This window comes from Gymnogyps californianus, chromosome 20 (genome assembly GCF_018139145.2).
Source record: "Gymnogyps californianus isolate 813 chromosome 20, ASM1813914v2, whole genome shotgun sequence".
Lineage (NCBI taxonomy): Eukaryota > Metazoa > Chordata > Aves > Accipitriformes > Cathartidae > Gymnogyps > Gymnogyps californianus.
This window is the reverse complement of record NC_059490.1, coordinates 4,325,500-4,351,671: the sequence shown is the minus strand read 5'-3', so window position 1 is coordinate 4,351,671 and position 26,172 is coordinate 4,325,500. Positions and strand designations below refer to the sequence as shown.

Genomic DNA, 26,172 nt, shown 5'->3' with positions numbered 1-26,172 from the left:
TCCAAACATCTCAAAGGAGTAAAAAAGAAAAAAAGTACTTTGCTCTCTGGATTGTAAGTAGATGCTGTACCAGCATATAATATATCACATTTCTTAAAACTAGCAGAAAACCATACCATTGTCTAGCCTTCTCAATGAGAGGTGAGGTGAGAAGGGTGGACAGAGCAGAGACAAGATTGCAAGCCATATGTTTCCGTCTAGGATGCCAACCTTCTTGGCTCTCTTGACTGGATAGTATCTCAGTTCAGTTGTGTTCAATCTGGCTATAAAATCCATTCTAAACTACAAAGAAAATCCATGAAATTTAATACTACGTCCACATAATTGTGCATGATTATGCTTGTTGTCTGCATACTTTTTCCCCTGAAAGAGATGAAGGATAGATAACAAATATTGCTCCAAATTCTGTAAACATCTCTTTGAATTTAAAGTTTATTTGGTTGAGTGTAGTTTTGGTATGTGTGCTATCAGGCTTCCAGTGTGCATGTTATTTGTCCTGGTTTGGGAGCGCTTAGAGCGAGTGGGTAATGTTTTGATAAGCATACTATTTTGAGCTGTATTTACTAGATTGTGACTACTTTGCCAGAGGTATCCAAGTCTAGCCTGCAAACGTGGCATTTGGCATTCCTGAGCATCCTCTTGTCAGAAAGAGCGTGTCTGGTGGAACACATGCACTTGTCTGGAAGCAGCTGTTTTGCTTTTCCATGTAAATATATTTCAGGTTGCAAATTGCCAAATCTCTGTAGAAAACTTGTGTGTTCTGTGTTTTTCATCATCAAGCAATGATTTCTAAGAAATCTGTGCTGAAAACGTTGTGTGTATTCTATAAATCTCCCTTCCTGACTCAAAAAAGGTAAATATCTTGTTCTAATGATAAGCATGCTTACCTAGTGATTCATCTTTCAGAAAACGTATTGGTGATTTATAAAAATCTCTTTGTGTTCCTATTGTCTTGTAATACCAGATAGGTTTTGGGTTTTTTGTTATCACAGATGCTAAAAGCAGTCTAGCCATAGCAGCATGTACTTCCATGCAAGTTCTCTGCTTGGTAATGGCTGGGCTCCCTCTGGACGATGACTTGGTGGGGATGAGTGTTGCCCACTGGCAAAATTTGTCTAGTCCCTTTTTATTCAGACCTCATTTTCCATTCAGGAAAGGATCTGGTTTGCTGTTGGAGCTGTGATGAATATAAAGACTCGTCTTAGCACAGTTGTGTCAAATTCTGAGTGGAAGTAGTCTGCAGAACAGGTATTTGGCATATAGAGAGAGCAAGAAAGGACAAACCTCCTGTTAGGAAGTGTGCTTATTAGTCAGAGGAGGGGAAATTGGAAGGGGAGAGTAATCTGATTTCTGTGACAGTTGGCCATAAAATCTGATATACAGTAAGCTGCTTTCATTGGTAATGATAAAGAACAGTGGAATAGATTTAGAGGAACTTTAAATGGTTTACTCCCACTTTAAAGAGAGATTCTCAAATTGTGTCTGTGTTTTCTGCTTGTCTCATTTTTAAGGAACCGATTCAGGTACAGTATTGCCTGAGATTTCTCCAGCCAGGTTTTTGTTCTTCTGAAAATGTTGGTTGGAGTAACAGTAAAGGACGTTCAGGATTGCTGTAGCTAGCTGTCAGGCTAGCAATGCAATGTCTTGTGTGGTGACTTGGACTCATTTTTAGCACGTTCTCTCTGTGGAGTCATCTTCATGCTGTGGTCTGCAGCTCCCTTGCAGCGTGTTCTTCAGCTGCTGTGCTGGGGGAAGCAGGTTTTTCTGGGGCAGAAGCAGTTTGGGTACTTTGTTTTTGATTAGGTGATGAGTAAATAGAAGCTGATAATGTGTAAAACCTTGGTCTTTGACAGTCAAGTTAGTTTGGCAAAAAGTTAGAAGGAAATAAACGTTTTAAGGATCACACCTCTGGAAGAGTCTGAATAACGCTTTTTAACACAGGAAATGTGGTGCTGTGGCACCTGTTGCCACATGTGACAGTATCTTTATGTAACATTTTTCGACAGGATATATACTTTCATTTTATTGAAAGCTTGAGTGGGAACTTTAACCTCAATTTGGGAGTCTCAGTAATTATACTTTACCTTCAAAAGCAGACCCAGTGACCAGCACTTATTTTGTTAGCAGATGCAGGCTATTCTGAGTGTTTAGCTCAGTATCACACTGACCTTTAATATGGATCCTTACCCCTCAACCTTCCCCCCCCCCTTTTTTATTTTAGAGGAAACATTTGCAATATATTGCAACCATAGTGTCAAACTTCAGCTCTGTTTACCAAGCAGTAAAAGCTAGATTAATTTTTCTGTCATGTGGAATTTGATACAAATTTGTCTTTCCAGTTGGTTGCTGTTCAACAGTCTGATTTTGCTTTCAGAGAACTTTCTGACTGTTTCTCTGAACTGGTTGGTTCCAACATGGACGTGCTTGTTGCTCTATATTCAGTGTTGAAGAATGTGAAATCAGACTGGCAATGAAATATTGCTGCAGTTATCATGAATAATTAGGAAAAAGCTTATTCAACAGTCCTAAAAATGTTGGGCTATCTTTAGTCCGTATGAGCCGGTGTCGTGGTTTAACCCCAGCCAGCAACTAAGCACCATGCAGCAGCTTGCTCGCTTCTCCCCTGCTCCCAGTGGGATGGGGCGGAGAATCGGGGGGAAAAAAAGTAAAAACTCGTGGGTTGAGATAAGAACAGTTTAATAACTAAAATTAAAAAAAAAAAAAAAAAAAAACCAAACCCCAAAAAAACCCCACAGAAACCCCCCAACAATAATAATACAAGTATAAAAATAATAATTGTAATGAAAAAGAATATAACAAAAAAAAGATAAATTAGACCCAAGAAAAGACAAGTGATGCACAATGCAGTTGCTCACCACCTGCTGACTGATGCCTGAGCAGCGATCCGCCCCTCCTGGCCAACTCCCCCCAGTTTATATACTGGGCATGATGTTCTATGGTATGGAATATCCCTTTGGCTGGTTCGGGTCAGCTGTCCTGGCCATGCTCCCTCCCAGCTCCTTGCACACCTGCTTGCTGGCAGAGCAGGGGAAACTGAAAAGTCCTTGACTTAAGATAAGCGCTACTTAGCAACAACTAAAACATCAGCGTGTTATCAACATTATTCTCACACTAAATCCAAAACACACTGTACCGGTTACTAGGAAGAAAATTAACTCTATCCCAGCTGAAACCAGGACAGCCGGCTATAGGTAGCATTAAATGAATGGAACTGATACAATAAATGAAATATAAAGCAATCTTTGAAGTTGAACTACTGCTCCCATCTGTTCAAAAAATGTGACTGATGAGTTTTTGGCTGCAAGTGACAGGGTATGTATGTACATGTGACACCATCACATGTCCCTGGTATTGAATTCACTGTGTCATGTGATGTCCCTTCCTTTCCTCACGGATTTTATTTGTACTCTTTGGCCAAGCAAACTAGCAGTGACAAAATGTAGCAGAAGTGAATGAAACATGAAGAAATTTAATGTTGTTTTGTCTATAGAGTTTTCTTTAAAGCATTTTAGAGCCCAGGGGCCTGGTAGCATTTGTATAATTGACACGTATTGCAATATTCTTTTCTTTTGTCTATTAATTTTAAGTTTAGAAAACTTCAATGGTTAAAAATACTGTCTATTTTTCTTCCTGAAAGTCTTGCTCAGAATACAGTTGTCAATAAGCTTACCAGAACCTGAAAGTCAAATGAGTAACCTCTAAGACCTGCATTCTAGTCTAGATTTAAAACAAGACATGAATGTTATCTTTTAGTGCCTGTCTTTGCTGATCAGGTTAGGAAAAGTGTCATCTTTTGACACTTCAGCTTTGGGACACAGTTCTCTGCCTTCCCTCCCCTGCTGAGTTCCTCCAGTAGAAGACAGAGAACAATTGAGCATTCTGAGCCTTCATACATAAAACCAATCCAAATTAGGTTGCTTAAATTCTTCGTGGCTTGAAGAATTTGACTGCGGCGAATATTTGAGTGTTCTGCTTGCTGTTGTGGAGTCTGTGGGAGCTGTTACTTTCACTTGGAAAGTTTTTAGTGCATCCATGAAGGAAAGCCAGAGCATTTAAGAAATGGGGATGTCAGGGCCGCCCTTTGACACGTGCAATTCTGAATTTGAACACTGAACACTATTTCTCATTTTAATTCTCACTATTTTTTACCTGGCTCTTTCTCTTTTTCCTTTTTTTCCCCCTCGTATCAGTCTTCTGTTGTCCTGCTTTGATCTTTTCAGAACTAATTTTGAAAAAATCGTGGGTTTTTTGATAGATGTCTGTATATAGTTTTGAAATATTTAGTACAGTAATGCCACAAACTGATGCTACATCAGTAGTAATTGAAAGTTGACAAATGGTCTTCGAAAACAGAACAAAGCTACACTATGCATTACTGTGCAGATCCTTTTTCTTTTAACTTCATGAGTAAGTAAATGAAGGGCTAATAACTCACCATGCAGTTCTTGTGTTACACTTTTTTTTATATGTGCTATGTGGCAGCAAGTTGCAGGACAGTTAGGCCTTTACTAACAGAAAAGTTTATGTGCTTTGAAATGCCTGATCCATAAATTTTCTCCCGAGTATCAAGAGTGATAGATTTACTAACATTCTCTTTAAAAACAGATATTCATGGCCTAATCCATACATGGATTTAAAATTTAGCTTCCTTCTGTGAATGGAGTAATATCGGCTTGTAGTCATAGAGATGACTGCTGAACTAAATAAATAGCAATAAGATGAGTATTGAAAGTGGAAGTTTAGTCAGCTATTTTTGTTGGCATAGAGATTTTCTCCAAATGTCTCTGATAATGGAAACTGTTGTGGTGAAAACTATGATAATGTGTTATTCATAATTTATTGCATTACCTTCAGGCCCAGGAAGATGCTGAGAAGCTGCGTTCAGTTGTGATGCCTATGGAGAAAGAGATTGCAGTGCTAAAGGAGAAATTGACAGGAGCTGAAGAAAAAATAAAAGAGTTAGAAGCATCAAAGGTGAGGTGGAGTTGTAACTGTATCCTAATTTATATCTTGCATCATGCTAGTTTGATGCAGATAAGTAAAGTCAAATTTTGTAAGAGAGAAAAAGGTGTATTGTGAAACTCTTCATGTGCAATACATCTTTTTTCCTGTAGCTCAAATAACATATTTGGCCTATATATGTTTTCCTATGTTTCCGTTTTGAGGGTTGCATTACAAGTGTGTGTGCGTCATCTGTGCTTAGCTTAAATTGCATGGCATCAGGTCTACTAGTAATAAAAAAGAAAAAGCTCTAGAAAAATAGCTGCTTTGCATCTCTCCAACATCCTGGCCTTTAGATTATTGTCATGCTTGCAGCCACAGAAAAATTTGCATTTGGTGGAATTCTTTTAATCTACTTTCATCCAGCATCTGCTATACTTCATTTTCTAATCCTGGATATAAAACTGAGGCAATAGCACCAGAATTTTTATATCTTAAAATTTAAGCAAACCTCAGATTCATAGAAAGGAATACTGGTCACTGCTGCCAAGAAATCAACGTGATTTATCTAGCATTCCTGTATTCTTCAGATATGTCAGAACCCCTATTGGACTTTCTCAGCAGCTGTGAAGGGTAAATAATATCTACATCACTGTAAGATAGTTGCATTTAATGTACTGTTTTACACAGAAATGAAGATGTGTTCTGTAACAAATATTTTATCTTGAAAGTCAAATAGGCTGAAATTGCAAAGTAACTTACCGTGTGGATGTTTTTAAGATATACAAATAAACACCTTCCTTGTCTTCTGCATTCTCATTTAAATAGGTGCTCATCACTTGCTGGAATTCTTTTTCTCTTCCCCCCCGCCCTTTATTCCAGCTTGAAGGTCTGTCTGAGATTTGGGAGAAGAATGTAATTCATTTAACAGTCTAAAAAATTTTACTAGATTAAGAGTCCATGCTTGAGTGTTTTCCTTCTTCATAGATTCTTTGTGTTTTATAGGTCAAATTTTTGAGTTTGAAATGTTTCTAGGAATAATAGTTCTCCAGGTAGTTCTGCTTTTTCTTTTGATGCAAATAATACTTCCTTTTCATTGCCAGGATGAATTTGGGGAAGATGAGGAAGTGTGAACCTTCTCTTCTTGCTTGCTTGCTCTCAAAATGTTTGGGTTTGGTTCCCCCCCCCTTTTTTTATCTTTTCTTCTTTTCTTAAGAGTAGCCTAGAACTTTTCTTAGAACTTTTCTACTGAATTTGGTTATAAAGATCATAGGTCATTCTTGTCTCCTTCTTTCCTTACAGGCAAGGCCAGAGTAAATTTGATAGTGTTTCAGGACCAGGAATTGTGCTGGTGTCTCTGTCAGTCCTCTAAAATCTGAGCATGTCGTTCTATGGGATGAGTAAAACACGAGCACAAATATCTTAAAAGAGAGAGAGAGAGAATAATCACTTTATCCATGTTTCTAGTTTGTTGGGGGGTTGTTTTTAAAGAAGTCTCACTTTAGATGGTGATTCTTACCAGAAAAAATAACTTAGGCCCTTAATTGTTACCTGTGGTCAATTGCATTTCATTATTCCTTCTCTCTGAAGTTGCCGATAGTCCTTTTTCAACTCACCTTTTTAGCTTAATGGGAAAGAATTGCTATTTTGTATCTAGCAAGGAGATGTTTAAGCACAAACTTAGGAAGTTGTTAAAGTACTTTAGTCTACGGCGCTCTAGACAGGTATGAGGAATGACGTGCAGAATGAGCGATATAATTTGGCTTTTCTGTTGGTCATTATGAAATCCCTCAGAGCTGCTTGAATCATGTCATTTTGTTTTTCAGTATTGAATATTTAGCTGGATTAGTGAAACAATGCTTTCTTTTCTCTTCCCCCTTCCCAAGGGCTATTCTCTGGGAGTCAGATTTCTCCATTTCAAAGGGTAAAAGGCTAGCAGATAGAAGACTTGGTATCCTAGGGCAGGAGAAGCTGTCCCCACCATCAATGGCAAGTTAAAGCCGAAGGGCTGTCTTGAACTCTGAGTTGGTGTCTGTGGCTCCTGTACTGTGTTGAGGAAGATGAACAGCAGCTCTGTGGAGCCAGTTAGGAATTGCCTGAAGGCTTCTATTTCCTTTAAAATAAAAACTCCTGTGATTCCTGACTCAGCAAACCATAAAACTGAATAGTGCCATAAAGAAATCTTTCAACCTGTTCCTTGCTCCAAGATGAGATCCATTTCTACAAGCATCATGTTTGACAGATGTTTATGTAACCCTATCTTAAAAGGTTCTCAGCAGAGATTCTGCAATCTCTGCAGGACGTTTGTTCCAGTTTTTTGTTAGCTTTGCTATTTAAAAAACAAAAAAGAAGAAAAAAAATCCTAATATATTTCTTCAGTCTTTCTTGATGTAATTGCTTTTCATTGACAGATTTTTCCTTTCTTTTTGCAGCAGTCTTTCATGGGTGTGAATGTGTTTTTTCTTGTCTGTCCTCAAGTTTTCTCTCTTCTTAGGCTTACCATCCCTGGTTTAGTTCGAGCTTGCCTCATAGTCATGTTTTCTGACTACTGTTATTACTCTGTTTTCAACCATCTCCACATCCTGCTTAGCTGTTGACTTATCCGCGCTGATTAAAGGATTGCTTCATTGTCTGCTCTTAGATATTTGCCTCTTTACCATCTCTGTGCGCGGTGCCGCTGCTGTTGTGATCCAACTGTTACAACTGTGATATACTGATATGTTTGACTTAGCAGAATTTTAATGAGTAATTTATTCAGAAATAAATGGAAGTACTACTTGCACACTGGTAGTTGAATATTTGTGATTTCTAGAAATAAACTTGTCCTTCAGCACCTGTACATTACCCGAACAGGCGACACTATAACTTCTAACCAAAAGGAGATGCGTGAGAGTGTTCCCCCACTGAGATGGTAGATTTCCCTCTTTTTATTCAGGTTAAAGAACTGAACCATTATTTGGAAGCCGAGAAGTCATGTAGGACAGACTTAGAGATGTATGTGGCTGTTCTCAACACGCAAAAATCAGTCCTGCAAGAAGATGCTGAGAAGTTGCGGAAAGAACTGCATGAAGGTACCTATCTAACAGTAATCCTTTTGACTCTTTTACACTAAGGATGCAAAAACCAACGTAGTTGTTAATTCTTTTCTGATTTCTTATTAGAATTGGATTTGAAGAAATTGTGGGGGGAGAAAGCAGTACTTTTAAATGTGAAAGCCCTTAAAATGTTTACGGAAGAGTTGAATGTGGAGCTTTTTTATGATGGAGAAAAACAAGAGCCATTCATTCCCTCGAGGGATGCTATTGAATTTCTGCTAAGTTCTTATAGTATTGCAAGCTTTCTTCTTATTAAAGTGATTTTACTGGTGTCTTTTATTTGTGTACAATTATGAGCATTATTTCCATAATGTATTGATATGTCTTCCTGAGGTATGTCAATTCCAAATGCCTCATGGTGGAATGGATGTGTAAATGTACATGCTTGCCAGTACAGCGCAGAATCACTGTAGAAGAATGAAAAATGCAACCTTCTGTTGAAATAAATAGGGATGTAGAAGACAGTCTTTTGAAATCAGCACTAAAAAAAATAAACTATTAGAATTCGTGAATGAAGTTAAGGCATTAGTTTCTAATTAGGAAATCTTAAACTGTCAGCAATACATCCCTAATCACAAGCCAAGTTTGGGAATTAAAAAAAGTCTTATTTCATCCTAAGTAGTTGTTGAACAAAGCCTGACTGTTCTAGATTAGAACAATAATTACTTTTATTCATGAAAATGCTTCTTTTGGAAAAGAGGTTAAAAAAATTCTGGTTCAGAATGGCTCTTTCTATTTTTGTATAGTTTGCCATCTCTTAGAGCAAGAGCGACAACAGCACAACCAGTTGAAACACACATGGCAAAAAGCCAATGACCAGTTCTTAGAGTCTCAACGTTTGCTGATGAGGGACATGCAACGTATGGAAATTGTTCTGACCTCTGAGCAGCTCCGACAAGTTGAAGAACTGAAAAAAAAGGATCAGGTTACTTGCTGCTTTCCTTTTCTTTTTTTTTTTTTTTTTTTTTTTTTTAATACTGCAGATTTAATGTGGTATAACAGGTATGGAAATCACATGTTGGAGACAACTTACTTAAGTGTGTTAATATTTCAAAAAATGATAGCTGACAGTTTTAATAGAAATTCTCCATCTGAATGACAGCTGACAGTTGTAACAGAAACTCTCCATTTGTGTGAGTATTTTAATGTATATGGTAACTTTAATGTTGCCAATACTGTTAAATGAAGAGGTAATAATATCCAGAAGTTAATCTTGGAGGAAGAAACAGTCATCTATGACACAAAACATCTGGGTTAAGGATGTTAGGATAGCAAGTTTCACTTCTTTCTAGGTTTTTCCAATGCAGTACCTAGCTCAGGCATAAATTAAGAGCTTCATTTTAAATTAGCTTATGCAAGTGATTGTGTACATGCTTATGACTTAGTGTTCTATGATATCTTTCTTTTGATTCTTTTTCTATATGTTATATTCCATTGTTTAGAGTGATCAAGGCACTTCTTGTTTTCATGTTTTGTTTTAATGTTCATGCTTGTATAATGGCTGTTAATGGGGCCATTAGTGATGCAAATATGTTACCAGGTTCTATACAATAGCCAATGTAACAGCTATTTTTGTTACTTATTTGGTAATCCCTATAATAAGAATTTTGATCTAGGTAATATGTTCTTTGAATAAAATTATTCTAGAACATGAATTGGCCACTAAACTTGAAAAATAAGTTCTCATTTAAATCAGTTTGGGTGTCTTGTGAAATGAACACTAGATTTTTAACCAAAAGAATCCTTATGTGATAAATACTGGGTTTTTAACCAAAATAATCTTTTCCAGTGCCGCCTTTGTAGCTTAGCTTATCATGAAAGCTAATGTCATGGCTACTATGGCAAAATTGAATCCCACTTATGTGTTCTCTATTGACCACTGATTTCTAGGAAGAAGATGATCAGCAAAGGCTTAGCAAGAGAAAGGAGCAGAAGCAAAAAGATTCAGATGATGAAACGAAAGCTTCATGTTCTATAGCCCATGAGGAAACCCTTACCCAGCTCTCTAATGAAGAGGTAAAACAATTGGATAGTTCAAAGCAACTTTGAGTACTCATGCATTCCTCAGGGTGGTGATTACAAATCCAAACGCAAACTTAGTCCCCTTTGTTCTCTGTAGCTTATAATTCTTATTCAGCAATGAAAAATCTTTGGAGTTGCACTTGGATATATAAATTCTAATAAAGATTGGAAGACAATACTTTACACTGCTGAGAGATGCTGTTAAAAACTGTAATTTACCTTTTGCATTCTGGATGTTAACTGCTATTAAATTATTACATGTTCTAACACACCTAAATGTTATGAATTAAACCAATTATATCTGAACATTCAGCAAGTGTATTGTGGCTACTTTGCTAACCTACTTGTTGTATTCTGTACTAAACTTACACTGGTTAGGCAAGTCTGAGATCATTGATTGTGAAGTTAGCCAGTTGCTTAGCATGTGCAAAATAGTATGATGTGTGTGTCTGTATGTATTAAGCTACATCCAACTGCGTGAGTTGAGGTTTTTGGCCACATCTGTTCAGCAACCAAAAATACGCTTTTTTTAGCTAAGCCAGTAGCTGGGGCTCAGCACCAAGTTTTTGTGGAAGCTGCTTGAGCTATATTAGTAAACCCATTATAACAGCCAGAAAAAGTGATGCTGCTGGATGTCATTAGTTAGCAAGCCATTTGGGTGTTGTAGATAGTCATACGCTGGGACAAGCTGAAATTGTACTTGAAATTTGCCTAAGCTAATTTGTGAGGAAACAAGTCCAATGAGCACACAGGTTGGAACTTGGAAACAATATCAAAAGGGGCAATTACTTAGCCTTTTCCACTGCATTTTGCTTGTTCATCTGATCATCTGACAGGTTCCACTTTGGTTTTGTAAGTCAAAATAGGGACAAGTTAATAAAAACAAACCAAGTTTTGTGCTATAGAAGCTTATGTAAGCTTCAAGAGACATGAGAATTTGCAGTGTCAGCCAGTATTTTGCCTATTTTATTTATCCTTTTTGAAGGGAAAAAAGTATATAATTCTAGAGTCTGCCTTTTGTTCTTATCAATGATTTGTAACAGTTCAGAATGCAGAAAGATGTTCAGAGTCATAACATCTAAATGTAGGTGAGATGTAGTTCTGCCCTTGTGTTCTTACTGTAGGATAAACTTTCTGTTTCAAATACTGCGTTGTATACTAACACTTCTGTATCCAGGTATGCAAATGAGACACATTGATGGTGAACGAAAGTTTTATCTTCTGATGTTTTCTTTAATCTCTGTTCCTAGGATACTCTTTAGTCCCTTAATCACAACATTTATTTAATTCTAGGAATTAAACATAATGGAAAATTTTACATTTTGAGAAAGGGCATAGTTTCCAGAGTGGTTTTGGTTTTGTTTATTGATTTGGTTTTGTTGCTATTTATGACCTTTTCTAACTGTACAGGATGTGTTTTACAAGTGGTAATGAATCTCATTATCAGTCACGTCTTACAACTTGTCACAATTTGACTTCTGAGCTCTTCTCTGTTGAGCAGTTTACAATACAAGTGATTTGTTAACTGTATCACCAAACAGTTGTTGTCTGAAGATGCAATTTTATAAAGTCTGCGTTCTCTTGACTTTTTGTTATGAACTTGAACTCGTATATACACAAGTAAATATAAGTATTATGCCTAAAAATTATTAAAACAAGGCATTTGCAACAGTCATAAAAACAGTAGTACATAATACATAGTTATAAGTTATAAACACCTATATGGAAGTACCAGCTGCCTGCTAGTCTCTGCTGGACCTATTTCAGAAATTATTATTTTTCTCAAGAGGCTTGTTTTCAGTGTTATTTTCTTTGCATGTCTAATGGCAAAGCAGAATTGCATAGTATATTGGAAGGTATTTTGAAAGCAGTCATATGCTTTTTTAAATAAAGCATTACTGCTCTCTTTTCAGTGCTACAAATAAATAAAAATAGATCAAGAAACTTAATATCCATCACAGGACAGTTAGTGTGTCTTTTGGTATTGGCATTTCCCAGGATACCTTTCTGTTTAAGCCCAGCCTTTTCCCTTTTCATTTTATTTTATGTACAAATAATCTTTTAAAGAAAATATTTCTTTTTCTTACAATGTCTTGTCAGACACTCAAAGCAGAAGAAAGAAGAATATTCACTTGTCAGTGTAGAATAGATTAAGTATATCATTCTCCATTTATTTTTATGTTAATGTAAAGTTTTTTGTTTTACGAAAGACTCCTGAATTTACTTGTAGAAGTGGAGTATTTGCCTTCTGTTGTGAAGATTATACTTCTAGAAGTGATATGGCAAGTATATCTCTTTAGTGGAAGGAGCACTTTGTTTCAAATATTGGAAGATGTAAGGTGACTGTGTCCTTGCTTGTGTGGCAGGAAAACAGATTCTTATAAAAACACACTCTTAACAGAAGACTCTTTTTTGTTGTTCTGTTTTGTTTTTTAGTTCTAGCTGGTACATTTCAGTTCTCTATCCTTTTCTCTGCCATCTTAAGCTTAGTGATCAGATGTTCTTGCCAAAGTCAATTTAAATTTGCCTTTACCATGTCTGATAGTTAGTGTCCAGCATTCTTCTTGTACCATGCTTCTAGAATGGAGTATATAATTTTTTCTTCCTTGTTTTTCAATTCCAGGTGCATGTCAATAGCACGCATGGCTCAGTCCATTCGTTGGATGCAGACTTGCTTCTTTCTTCTGGTGAATCTTTCAATAAATCTGATAATGATATGTTTAAAGATGGACTACGGAGAGCACAGTCAACAGACAGTCTGGGGACATCTGGATCTTTACAGTCCAAAGCTTTAGGATACAACAACAAAGCAAAATCTGCTGGGAATCTGGATGAGTCAGATTTTGGACCACTTGTTGGGGCAGATTCAGTGTCTGAGAACTTTGATACAGCTTCCCTTGGGTCTCTGCAAATGCCAAGTGGGTTCATGTTAACCAAAGACCAGGAAAAAGCAATCAAAGCAATGACACCAGAGCAAGAAGAGACTGCTTCACTTCTTTCCAGTGTTACACAAGGGGTAGAAAGTGCTTATGTATCTCCTAGCGGTTACCGTTTGGTTAGTGAGACGGAATGGAACCTACTGCAGAAGGAGGTGAGTACCCACTGCATGCATCTGCTGTGACCGCTGCCTGCGTGACAGGCTGCCTGCGTGTTGTGGGCTGTCTGCTAGGCGAAAACTCTTCCTAATTTGCTTTACGTGGAGTCAGGTGCGGAAGGAACTAGGTAGCATCATATGTAGCTATTCACTTTTCTCTCTTGGAGTACTTCTGCAGGTAAAGCCCATCTGATGTAAACCGTATTGGCTGACTATGTGGGAAAGTCAGCTTTACTAAACACAGGATATTTTTGCACTTAGGGGAGGGTCTGGCAGAGGTGGCTGTTGATCTCGCAGATATGTGGGAGGGTGAAAAAAGATGGGAGAACTCAAAGAAACGGAGAAAATGGGAAGCTAAGGAAAGGACATTATAGTGCAACTGGGGGTGACTAGGAAAGTGCAAAGATTAACAAAAGGAGCAGAGCTAACAGTGCTGTTTCGTACGCCAAGGAGTTTTACTGAGGATTGTGCATGGAGTGCAATTGAGGAATGAGCAGCCAAGATATGCATAACACACAAAGCTACCACAAAGGAAGCTTCAGAAAATTGTTGGGGACTTGCATCATCAGAAACCAATTTATGAGAGCGACAAGCAGCAGATTAGACTTAACACTGTGCCAGTTTCAGTATGCGTGACCAAGGAAATTGTTGCTTCTGGGTGTTCTGCCTGTCAGTTTTTCAGCAGCCTTATATGATGCCAGTTCAAAGCTTGCATTTGGTTTCTTGCTGAAAAGAGGAGTATTGTGGGGCTCCTGTGGTTACTCTTTCTGAAGAAGAGAGGCCAAGGAGCAACCCTTTAGGGGGAAGAAAAGGCGGAGGGGGGGAGATAACAATCCATAATGGGTGAAAAGGAAGACAAGATGGGGGTGAAAGAAAGGAATGTAAGAATGCGGTGAAAGAGAAGAGGCCAGCAAAGGACAGATGAAATGAAGAACTAGTGGTATTTTATTTCCTCAACTTGTTGGAATTCAACTTATCTGCAAGTCATTACTTAAGAGGTCTTCTCCAAACCTATTGTAAAGTTGCTTTTTTTTGTGTTGCTACCAATTCATAATATCTGGAGAAATTATGGCGTCATGATCTCAGAGCTCAGTTAAATCCTCTACTCTTGCGTATTTCCTTGCCCTGTTGACATTTCAATGACACTTTACTCCAACCCTTACTTAGAATTCAGAAAAGAAATGCGCTGCTTCCCACATGTTTCTGGAGGCAGGAGTACAGGCAGGGTATGTGAATGCCACTCTGTGTGGGTGGGACATGGAGCAGCAAATACAATTTCAGCTCAACCCTGACTTGCAGCTGGAGCTTTGATTAAACTTCCATTTGTCCCCTTGACCAAAACCATTACAATTTGAAAATGGCAGCTGGTTTACTCTTTGTTTTCCTGCTGCACACCCCAACACTTCTTCCCCACCCCCTCCTTTGGTTTCTTTTTTCTTTTTTTTTTTTTTTTTTTTTAAAATCTATCTGTCTTCTACTTTATTCTTTCCCAATTGTTCTTTTAGCTGATTATTCAGTCTCTGATACTGAGCAATACTGGAGGAGGGTATTAAAAAGTAAATAAAGCTTGATGACTGTTATAGAACAGAATTAGAATGTGCCATTGAAAAATATTCAAAGCTCAGTTACAGGAGGAAAAAGATTTAAGGAAGTCCTGATCTGACGAACTGACTTGCTTTTTAATTGCTTTGTATTGATTTAAAAAAAAAAAAAATAGGAAAAAAAGACAAACCAAAAAAACAAACCACACACACACAAAAAGACCTCGAAACAAAACAAAAAAACCCACCCCCCCCACCCCCCCCAACCAAACACCATAGTATTGTGTTTATAATTTGATTTGTAATAGAAAATAATTGCATGAAAAAATGCTATGGCCTGTTGAAAGCTCTTCTCTGAGATATCTGTTTTTGTACAGGTAATTAAGGAATATATTTCAAAAGGACACATTGAATGACATGATGAACTCTTGCATGTCATGGCTTATTGCTTTTGTGCTAATAGTGGGACTCATGCCAGGAAAAGCTGATATCCTGCAGCTGATTTACATTATCCTTTACTTTTAGAGCAACTTAATCTTGCCATTACATGATTCTGCCGCTGTCTTTTATCTGTAATATTTTGTGATCACACAACATACCTGAGAATATGTAGCACTCCTGCATTCCTTGAAGAATTTTATGGCCTTTATGGCAGGTGATAACTCTGTGTTCTTCAGGTGCAGAATGCAGGGAACAAGCTGGGTAGACGCTGTGATATGTGCTCGAATTATGAGAAGCAGTTACAAGGTATCCAGATCCAGGAGGCTGAGACAAGAGACCAGGTGGGATTTCTGTTCTAGCTTTTGCAAGGTTTTTGCAGCTATTCAAACTACTAAGGATGCAACAATGAACCATCTGTTGTTTTATTCATTGGTTTTAATTGAACAATGTCATCATACTTAAAATCTGGATAACTTCTGACATTTTATTGACATAACCTGATTTGTTATTGGTATGTGGTCATGAGCACCACGTGTACATATTTCTTAAGGATTCACCTTGGAGAACCACTTTATCCGGCGCTATAAGACCATGCAGTAAAGGCACTGTTCTATAAAAAGTGCTGTGCTCATGCTGAAGTCAGTATCTTTCATAATTTATATTCTGAAATGCTTGTCATGCATTAAATTCTATTATCTTTCATACTGCAAGAATTGTTAACAGCAAAGGAAAAATTAGAGGACCTCATCCTAGCAGCATAAAATGACTGTAAAGTATTGGAGGATGTTTGTTTCCTGCCATATACTGAAGAACAATTTTCAGATGGGTATGGAAGGCATGAGTCACATTCTGCTTTGAAATAAGTGATTGAAGTCATTACATGGCGATGGTCCAGTGCAGTTTGATGTCCCATGTTTCCTTATAGGTGTCATCTGTGACGCACGGTGTTTCAGAAGAATAACAAAGGAACTTCTGGGTTGCATAGGGTTTTGAGGGATTTTGTTTTGTGGTTTGGGGGTGCGATGGGGTAGATTATATTTGTGTTCAGGAAATAAATGCTCCCCAAAAGAATGGAAAATTAAATTGTTTTGTTGTAACAACACAGGTCAAAAAGCTGCAAGTGATGCTGAGGCAGGCTAATGACCAGCTGGAAAAGACAATGAAAGAGAAACAGGAATTGGAGGATTACATGAAACAAAGTGCTGAAGATTCCTCTAATCAGGTACAAGCACTTTGTAATCAAGATGGTAGGAATCATGAAATGTTATTCAAAAGTATGTAACAAGAACTCGTCTTCTGTTAGCTATGGATGGACTACCTGCTGTAGAGGCAACAAAAATGAGAATTTCTAGGGTTAGTTGTGCTCCACCTGAGTCTGCCACAGTTTCTAGATAAGTTTGACATGTCTCTAATGCCATGTTGTCCAATTTTGGCCCTGAAGTTTCATCTCTAATCTTGAAATCTGTTACAGAGGTGATAACTGGAATTTGAGTAGTGTTTTGAGTTTTCAAGTGACCTGTGTATGAAATCACCCAGACATGCAAAAGTAGCCCTGTGTTCTTGGTCGCTGTCCTTGTCGGTAGAAGAGTAGTACTATTCATACCACTTGCTCTCATCAATACCTGACACCCAGTTAATGGACTTGGGGTGAAGACATACAGTTAATGAGTAGCTGAGCAGGCAGTTAACAGTAGTTGGTCCAAAATATGCACTAGACCTCTTTAAAATAATAGCCCACTGAAAAGACTTTTCAGTCTGAGATGTGTACGTAACTCTCCTGGAACAATGGAGCCACATAGGAAGAGTGGTAGTCATAGCTTTAAAAAAAAAAAAAAGTAATCATTTTTGGCCTATTAAAGATTATGATATTAGGTAAATGCTGTGTACAAGACATTGAATTTACTTCACTTGAGCTGGAAGACTTTCTCTCTTCCATCCCACCCAGTATTTTTTTTCTTACTAAGGAAACAGTAGTCATTAGCCAAAGTCTGTCTTAGATGACAGGAATATGTTTATATGTTCGTTCTTTTGGCTGTACCAGGGTGCTCTTAAGTAATGCTTAATCTTACTGTTAAGCACATGTAGCTGTAGAATAACTTAATTGTAAAGTTTTTGAAGATCTGTGCATTCAGAGAAAGGTACGAAAAATTACTTTACCTTAAAGAAAATGCTGCAAACTTAGGTAGTAGCTCTGCAGTTTCCCTTCAGTGTCTCTGAACTGGCTTACATTCAAGTTTGATTAGAATTAACTGTTTATTTGTTGTTTAGACTTTGGTAAATAGAATATAAGTATATTATTGGTATAGAAGCACAGCATTTCTTCTTGCTGACTTGAGCTGCATTACTGCTTTACTGAGTAAGGAATTAACAAAATAAACTTTAGTGGATTAGTTTGAAATTTCAAAGTATGTATTAGTAATGATAACAGGCAAGGGAACTTCAATGGTTATTTCTTCTTCAAAATCTGTTTCATGCTTTATATCTTTGTCTATGTGGGTTTTCTTTTTTTTTTTTTTTTTTTTTTAAGATCTCTTTGCTTATGGCTAAATGTCAAAAGTCGGAGAACTTCCTCAGCGAACTGCAGCAGGCGTTTTTGCAAGCAAAGAGAAGTGTCCAGGAGCAAATGGTAAGACAGCTTAAGCCCAGAGGTCACTTGAACAGCACTGTTTGCCTAACCTTTGGAGCTCAGTGTGTTTGTAAAAGACTTTGTCTTGCTGCCCAGCTAAGCTTGACTAGAGAGAGCTGTGCACCTTAACATGTAAAGATACTGATTGAGTGAGCTCTGATAGCAAGCGCTGGACCTGTAAAAGTTTGTGGAGTCAGTCTGTCATACTTTCTGTGTGTATGCATATTGATTAATATGGAGATCACTAGTCAACTTCTTTTCCCCCTTGCTCATTATGTACATTCCATGCCCATTTATTGTCTTATTTCACCTCAGATCTGAATACAGAATAGATTTTCTCAAGACAGTTTTTTAGGATTCATCACAAGTACCATTGCTAATGAATATTTTCTTGAGTTTGAGACGAATGTTCAATGTTTTTACAGGTCAGACTTAAAATGTCAGCCCTAACACCCACGAAGATACATGTGTGGGAACTTAGTTTTTTTTAAACTATTTTGAGCATCTTGTAGGAATTAAGCCAGAGAATAGGAATGGGACCTCGTTTTTTCTAGGGCAGAACAAAGTCTAACTTCCTTAAAGCAATTCATTCCCTTCTGTATTAGAATCAAGTTTCTTCTTTTTTCCTCCCTTGTGCTGCATTGCGGGGACTAAGAGCATTCATTCTCATGAATCCCAGTATTGCATTTCTGGGGTCTGGGATTGTCTGTAGGACATCAGGACATTGCTTGCAGAAATGTTCTGTTTGATGTTCTGTGTGAGAGCATGCCTAACAGAGATGCAGGAGATTCAGAAAATGTATTGCTCTGAATATGCTTTTCATGCTGTCCACCTATAATACAAAGGGCAGCTTCTGTCAGAGTTCATGTCCCTGTTTCCCTATAGCGAAGCAACCATTCCTCTCAGAAAAGTTCACTGGATTTTTTTTCTTTTGTAATGCAAGCGAAACTATGTTTTCTTAATCCTTTTTCTTCACAAGGGATCAGCTCTTTTGATGTTTTCCTCAAAAGACAGTGGGAGGCAGACACCTACCATTGAAAGTTTCAGGATGAATGTTTAAGGTTTTTGAATAACCTGATCTTACAGCTGAGGAGTTAGGTGATTTTAATAAACATCACTGCCAGTTACCGAAACCACATGTGATTTCCCCCCCACCCCATGAGCACAGCTAGCTAATGGATAAATATGGAAGAAAATTGGGAGACTTAACAATGCTGTATTTATCACTTGCTTCCTCCTATCTGCCTGTACAGTTAAGATCGATCTTGCTTTTATTTCTGGTGCATAGGCCAGGCAAGAGAGAACTGATTGTGTTGATCCACACAATCATTTTGTTTCCCTTTACAAAGAATATCAATTCACCAGACTTTTGAAAGCAATGATAGTAAATGGGGCATGAAGAGATCTGAGCATGACCGTAAGTGAGAATTTATGCTTTTCTTTGCATTGGAGGCTGTCCTGACACAGTCAAGGGAGCAGGTTTCAGAAGAGTTGGTGAGACTGCAAAAAGATAACGAAAGTCTTCAAGGAAAACATAGCTTGCATGTGTCTTTACAGCAAGCCGAAGATTTCATCCTACCAGAAGCAGCAGAGGTAAAACATTTTTAAATCATTAACACAAATAATGCATGTGACTAGATCTCACTGGAAGAATCTTCTTTATCAAAAAGCTGACTCAAATAGCACAATGAACAATAATCTGGATTTTAACCCTGTAAGTCTGTGATGTACAAAATCAGCAGTCTGATCCCACTGTGCCGTGAGCATGCTTCAGGATATGGATAGATAATAAAATGAGTTAACTATGGCCTGACAACTGCTCTGTTGTCAGTAGAGTCTGGGTTTATCCCGGTTCAGCTAGTGTAAGCTGTATTTTGCAACTGGGCACACAAGTGTTCAGTCACCATAGCTCGAATGTAGATATTGATTCAATAAATTAAGCTAAGTCAGTCACTTTAATTTCTGTCCAGGCGTTAAGACCAGTAATAATCCTGAGCCTTGAATAATGATAAGCCTTGTCATCCTTTTCATGGCCACTCCCTTACGCTCAAGCATGTCAAGCTTAAAAGATTGTGGGGGGTGAAGGGCAGGGGGAGAGGCTCATACGCCTGTGGAGACGTGAATCTTTACGTGTTCTTCATTTACTGTGGCCAAGCAAACTGTTTGTGATTTTGTTTTAATACCTCGCTGGATGCAAGATCTGGTATGGTGGGACAAACCTCAGGGTAGCATAACTTTGTCTTTGGCTTGTACGCTTATAAACATAGTACTGCATGTATCTGAAGATCATAATACAAATCTTTGCTAATCATTGATTCAGGAGCTCCGTGAGCTGATTTTAAAATATCGTGAAGACATAATTAGTGTGCGGACAGCAGCAGATCACCTTGAGGAGAAACTTAAGGCAGAGATTTTATTCTTAAAAGAACAGATTCAAGCGGAACAATATTTGAAAGAAAATATAGAAGAAACTCTACAGCTGGAAATAGAGAATTGCAAAGAGGAAATAGGTGAGCAGGGGTAAAAGTCTCAAAACAGGAATATCAGAAATTAGTAAGATAAGTGAAGACTTGATTTTGTGATAAGTAGGTTTGTCAGAATTTTAAATACTGTCCATTTTTGATAGCAGATACACCAAAGTTGTGCAGCTGAAAACGAAAGTACAATTATTTGTTTACCTTTGAGGTACCTTTGATGTAGCATGTGCTTAATTCTCCTTTAAATATTAACAGAAGTAAACAGGGTATGTCCAGTTTCCTATGTTTTTCTTGCATTTAAGCTTTAATATTCTTGTTTTGTAGCTTCCATTTCCAGTTTAAAAGCTGAACTGGAAAGAATAAAAGTGGAAAAGGAACAGGTAAGGAGTCTTTTCGCTGTGGGGTTTTTGCTTTTGTTTTTGTTTTTTTCTTAAATGAACAGGATTCTTTTTTTCTGCTAGTTCTATCAGTGACACTGTGTTGCTGTCTGTGATATCAACCTTTTCATATCAGAGAAAATGAACTTTTTTTCCCATCTGCCTTTGAGGTGTCAGTAACACTTTGGATATATTTTTTTGTCTGATGTTTAGTATGCCCAGTATTGGGAGGGAAAGAGCGCTAAACTAAGGAGACAGTTCTGAAACACGTAACATTATTGTTCCTTCATCTCAACATGCTTGTGGGATGCTGGAGGGCTGGCTTATTTGCGTAGATAACCGTTCCTTTCTGTAGGAAGGAACACCAGTCTATGCATTTGCACAAATTTTCTTACTGAAGGCACTGACACTGTGCTGGACGCGCTCAGTCTGTTGCAACTCTTGGTATCAACTAAGAGTGTAGGTGCACCTGTGTTGTAACTGCGCCTGTGTAGCTTCTGTGACCATTTCAAAGGAAACACGTAAGGTCATGCCTGGAACTCTGAAGGACAGAATAGCTGTATTGATGCCAGTGTAGGACTGGGACCCATTCATAGTTCTGTTCCTTAAAAGGTGTTTTGTCTGTTTATTAATCTGTAACCTAAATATTGGGTTAACTAATTCCTAACTAATATTAGGCTACCTAATAATAACCTAAATGTCAGGTTTGGCCATTTCTCTCCAGCTCCAAAAAGAAATAAATGGAGAGAAAGAGATGTTATTTAAGTGTTTTCTGTGTCCCTAGGAGAGATTATTTAGGTGAATTTCTGAGTCCCGGGAAAGACGCTTAGGCTGTACTTCCTGTATGGAGGGACTGTGAGAAATTGAAATGTTAGGAGGCTTAGTTAATACTTTTTTTATTATTATAATATAGTTGGAAAGTTCTTCGCAGGAAAACCTGCAGCAGCTGGAGAGTCTGCAGGAAACAAAAAACACTCTAGAAGAACAGCTGAAGAAGGAGACGGCAGCAAAGGTAGCTATGATGTCTGCGTATGAAGTATATATGCATCTTTTATGATGATCAGACTGTGGTCAGAGAATGTGTCACTACGTAAGAATGAAAAAGGAAGCTTTTGAATGTTGATAAGATTCTGGCAGTGAAATAGTGTCCACTGGATGTGGTTTAAATCCTCATCCCAATCACTTTGCACTTGGATTTGTACAGCAGTGGATCTGAATTGCTGCTAACTTGAATATTTCTTTTGGAGTGTCTTCCAAAGTTAGGCTTCAATAACATTTCTGCATATAGAAGGCTGCCTGACTAACCAAACCTTGGTTTGAATGCTTTGATACTTTTGAATAAGTGTCGTTTTGTTGTTCCTGTAGGAAGGAGCCCTACTTTGGCAGTCAGATGAATTAATTATGATCTGATTTTCCACCCCCCCTCCCCCTGCCTTCCCCCAAAGACTTTTTTGACTAAAACTCAAGACAGCAAGATAGTTATATTTTCACCAGCAAATTACTGCCCTTCATCTATGGTCATGTTTCATTAAAACTCAGAAATCTGCTTTTTTTATTTTGAGATCCTTGGACATAATGCTGTTAAAAGACATGGGGCTTTTTCATGCTTTAACCTATCTAATGAGGATGTTTGTCTGATGGATATTAGCCCCTGATTTTGCAGCTAGGAAAATTGAGGTGTAGAAAGAGTGATTGGTTTAATTTCTTGCCAGGACTCTTGAGAATAACCATGATTCTTTGCTCTAGTATCATGCTTTAACCAGTTTATACAAGCTTCTCCTCTTTTATTCAGTTTAACCATAGCATAAAGAATCTTTTTCTCTTCAGGCAAACCTTGAACAGCTGGTATTTGAAGAGAAGAATAAAGCTCAGCGGTTGCAGACTGAATTAGATGTCAGTGAGCAAGTGCAGAGAGATTTTGTAAAGCTTTCTCAGACGCTTCAGGTAAGGGAAGTGCAATCAATTTGTAAGGTGCTACTTTTGTTTCTTTACTTCTCCAGAGCTGTGTAAAATAAGAAGTGGCAGTTGTAAATTTTCTTATGTGGTATTTATGAGCTGTTCTTAAAGTTATTAGTATAATAAACTGATCAAGTGTTCCTAGGATAATATTAGTATTAAAGCCTATTGGGGATTTTATTCTGATTACTTGATTCCAACCGATTCTCAGCAGCAAAGATACACAATTGTTGTACTAAAAGGAACTGTAGAGAGCCATAAATGATGGTACCTTTAGACCCTAGTATTTCATTGTCTGTCTCCTGATGTTTTTCTAGTATGTTACTTTTCATAGCAAATCATTAGGTTGCAAATATTTGAGGACAGAGTAAGGAACTTGTACTGTTTGATACGAATATATGAAATGGTTCTTCATGTTATATTTACTGCTTTCTGTTTATACTGTCTAAAAGTCTTATCCTTGCTATTGTCACTGTTACTATCCTTGTATTTCCTCCAAAAAGTGGAACCTGTGGTTGGCGATGAGGTACCAAGAGGTGGCTGAAGGAAGCTTTGGCAGGGATGTTCATTAAGGCTAATTCCAGTTTGTCAGGCTGATCTCTCTTTCTGTTAACTGTAGAGAGCACGAAGGGACCTGCAGTTTTTGTGTTTGCAGCGTGACTAACTGTCTCCTCAGGAAGCCAGGCTAGATTGGTCTCACCTTCAGTGTCTGTGTTTTTAGAATTTGCACCCCCCTCACACTCCAGCTTACTAGAAATCTTGCTCACGAAGGAGGTGCTGAATTTCAGCACTGTCTCCTTTGAGTTCTTGGCCAGTCTGCTTGGTGAAATTCAGCACAACTAAAAATACAGATTTTTTTGAGTCAAGTGTTCAGGTTTATTTGGAAGACTAAAACAGGAATATAGGGGATTGTTTACTAGACAGAGTTTAGCTGGATGGACAATAGGGAACTGTCCTCTTTTGTTCTGACTGTTTCTGGAGGAGTAGGTAGGACAAAGGAGACTATTGAATTGTCCTGGCTAGTGAAGTTGCTTCTTGCTTGTCATCATTCTCTCTCCTTTTTTTTTTTTTTTTAAAGTACTGCATGCACTGGTTTACACAGTTCTTAGAGCAAAAACATATACACCACTTTGAAGATTTGTGGTGTACTCTTCCAAAACTTGCAGGTAGTTTAGTAGGCCTTCAGTAATGAGCTCACTAAGAGTGTTGTAGCTCTGTATTTTGTGTTTTCTTTCTGCCCCTAAGCAGTTATTACACATTATTTTCTCAGCAGTTAGTGCTTTCAGTTTAAACAATGGTTTGTGCCATCTCCACCATACATAGTACAAGATCTGCTGTGTAACACGAGAGATTACCATCGAATGAGGATTTTGGTTTCTTGATAGCCAGACAGGGTTATTTCCTTCCCTGACCTCGTCAGTGGAGAGCCTGGGCGACTATCACTTGTGTGAGGTGTCCACTGGCCAAATTAGGTATCAGCAATGGACAGGAAGGGCTAAAAATCAATTAACCACTCGGGAATTTACAGCTGAAAGCCCAGATCCTAATACAAAGAATGTGAAAGTTTGAATGTTTAAAAAAAAAAAAAAAAAAAAAAAAAAAATTATGATCTCTCTGCATTCATTTCAGCACAGTTGTGCTGGGCACTTTTTCAGCATATAACAAATAGCTTAAGATAGATTATCAGAAAAGCAAGTAACAGGAGTGAGCTTGGAAATGGGACATTTCCTCCAAGAGCATTTTAGCTTTGATCTTGAGAGGTTTGAAGGCATATGTTAGGCGGTCTGTACTTCCTTTACATTCTTTCTGTGAAAGTTTACATTGCTTTGCACACCTCCTCCAGTTTGCCTGGCCAGTATGGTGTCAGTGACTGGTTATTAGGCAAAACATAGAGTGACGATGAAGGCTTGCTTGACCCCCTCCAGAAAGTGGCTTTTTATTGTAAAAACGCAACTGCCTTACGTCTTCCTCCCATTCTTGGTTGTAAATTAAGCTTGTGCTCCTTCACGCCTTGCATTTTTCAGCCAATGATAATTTGATCTCTCTTCTGCTTGCACAGGTACTAGGGGTTGCTAACATGGCCTGTTGACTCAGTTCTCGTTATGGGTCTGTGGTCTTGCATCGGCATGTTTTACGAGCTCAATTGCGTCTGTTGGTTTTCTGTAGGTGCAGCTGGAGCGGATCCGGCAGGCAGATTCGCTGGAGAGAATCCGTGCAATCCTGAATGACACAAAACTGACGGACATTAATCAGCTTCCTGAAACATGACACCCTGATGAGCGGGCTCCAAGGCTGCATTTGGGGTTTTTAACTCATCTTTATAGCAACATTAATTATTATTTAACTCTAACCGAAAGAGCGGAAGACAACAGAGGGGAGCAATGACTAAGTTTTGTTTCTAGAGGGAAAAAGGTTTCGTACTGGGCAGGAAGAGAGCACAAGGGTGACTTGCAGTGTAGGAAGGAGAACTTTCTAATGGAAACACTAATGAGTGCGGTGTTTCGTGTTCCACCGAGTGGGATCAGTCCTTACATTCTGAAAAACTTCCCCTCTTTCAGCCGACTTCGTAACCTAATATAGAGTTTTGGAACATTTACCCCCTGTCTTTCCCTCTTTCCTTTCCCCCCACTACTGTGATCAAAGTAGCTGCTGGAAACCATATTGTCCCTCCAAAACATTGAAGAGCAAAGTGGTTGAAGTTTTTCTGTTTGAATAGTCAGTAACAGTATTCAGCTAGCAGAGAGAATGAGGTGTAGAGTATGCTGTATGAATATTTTATATTAAAATATGACTTTATTAGCAGGACACTGGATATTGATCTTATTTCATAACTCAGTACTCTTTTTTTTTCTTTTTTTTTTTTTTTTTTTTTTAACCATTGACTCTGTGTTGAAGAATCTGAATGCTGCTGAAATGTGGTGGACATGAGTGAGCTGTGTGTCTCCTGAACAGATAAATGCCAGTTCAAAAAAATGAAAAATGTACTGAGAATTTAGCTCCTTGAAATTTTTCCGTTGAATTCTGATACTTCAAGAAAAGCACAAGAAATGCACTGTTTTGTAATCTCTTTTCACAAATGTAATTTAGAATATGGAACTACAACTGGTTCTTTCTCATCTCTAAAGCTGAGCAGTACCTGTAATCCTTTCTCTGTGTTTAAAAAAAAAAAAAAAAAAGCTAGTAAAAATCCTGTGCATTGTCTGAGCATTGGCATGGGGTTTATGCAGGTCCGCTTTGCTCCGGTGGATGACACCAGATGTAAAGTTGCTAGCTTTCACTGGAAAGTGTCAAGGTAAGGTGCTGAATGAAGCAGTCAGCTTGACCCACCTCTGCTGGGTCAGCTTAATAGTATGCAAAACAGTGATTGCACTCTCAATCACAGAGCACAAATGCAAATTCTGCATTATTCTGCTGGTTCAAGTTTGAAAGGTACAGTGCATCTCTTACCTTAGTGTGGTATCATGGTATTGCTCAGTTGACTCCTACACTGTCCCATATTTCTATAACCATACTTTTAAATTACACTATGTAACGTGATAGCAGAGGCAAGAAACTCATGTGACCAATCGGGTGCTAGGTTT

The 26,172-nt window shown here is 38.0% G+C and overlaps 1 protein-coding gene across 2 annotated transcripts in view; it reads left to right on the top strand.

Annotated features, from left to right (window-relative positions):
• Positions 1–25,416, top strand: part of RABEP1 (rabaptin, RAB GTPase binding effector protein 1) — a 50,560-nt gene extending 25,144 nt beyond the window's left edge. For both annotated transcript variants that reach the window (XM_050909036.1, XM_050909037.1), the window contains exons 5-18: positions 4,876–4,995; positions 7,898–8,033; positions 8,804–8,982; positions 9,948–10,073; positions 12,703–13,170; positions 15,392–15,496; positions 16,261–16,377; positions 17,683–17,781; positions 19,234–19,374; positions 20,102–20,291; positions 20,583–20,638; positions 21,549–21,647; positions 22,463–22,579; positions 24,758–25,416. In XM_050909036.1, coding sequence (XP_050764993.1) covers positions 4,876–4,995; positions 7,898–8,033; positions 8,804–8,982; positions 9,948–10,073; positions 12,703–13,170; positions 15,392–15,496; positions 16,261–16,377; positions 17,683–17,781; positions 19,234–19,374; positions 20,102–20,291; positions 20,583–20,638; positions 21,549–21,647; positions 22,463–22,579; positions 24,758–24,859 — 2,055 coding nt within the window. In that variant the 3' untranslated portion in view covers positions 24,860–25,416. The remainder of the gene's footprint in view (positions 1–4,875; positions 4,996–7,897; positions 8,034–8,803; positions 8,983–9,947; positions 10,074–12,702; positions 13,171–15,391; positions 15,497–16,260; positions 16,378–17,682; positions 17,782–19,233; positions 19,375–20,101; positions 20,292–20,582; positions 20,639–21,548; positions 21,648–22,462; positions 22,580–24,757) is intronic.
• Positions 25,417–26,172: the final 756 nt, after the last annotated feature.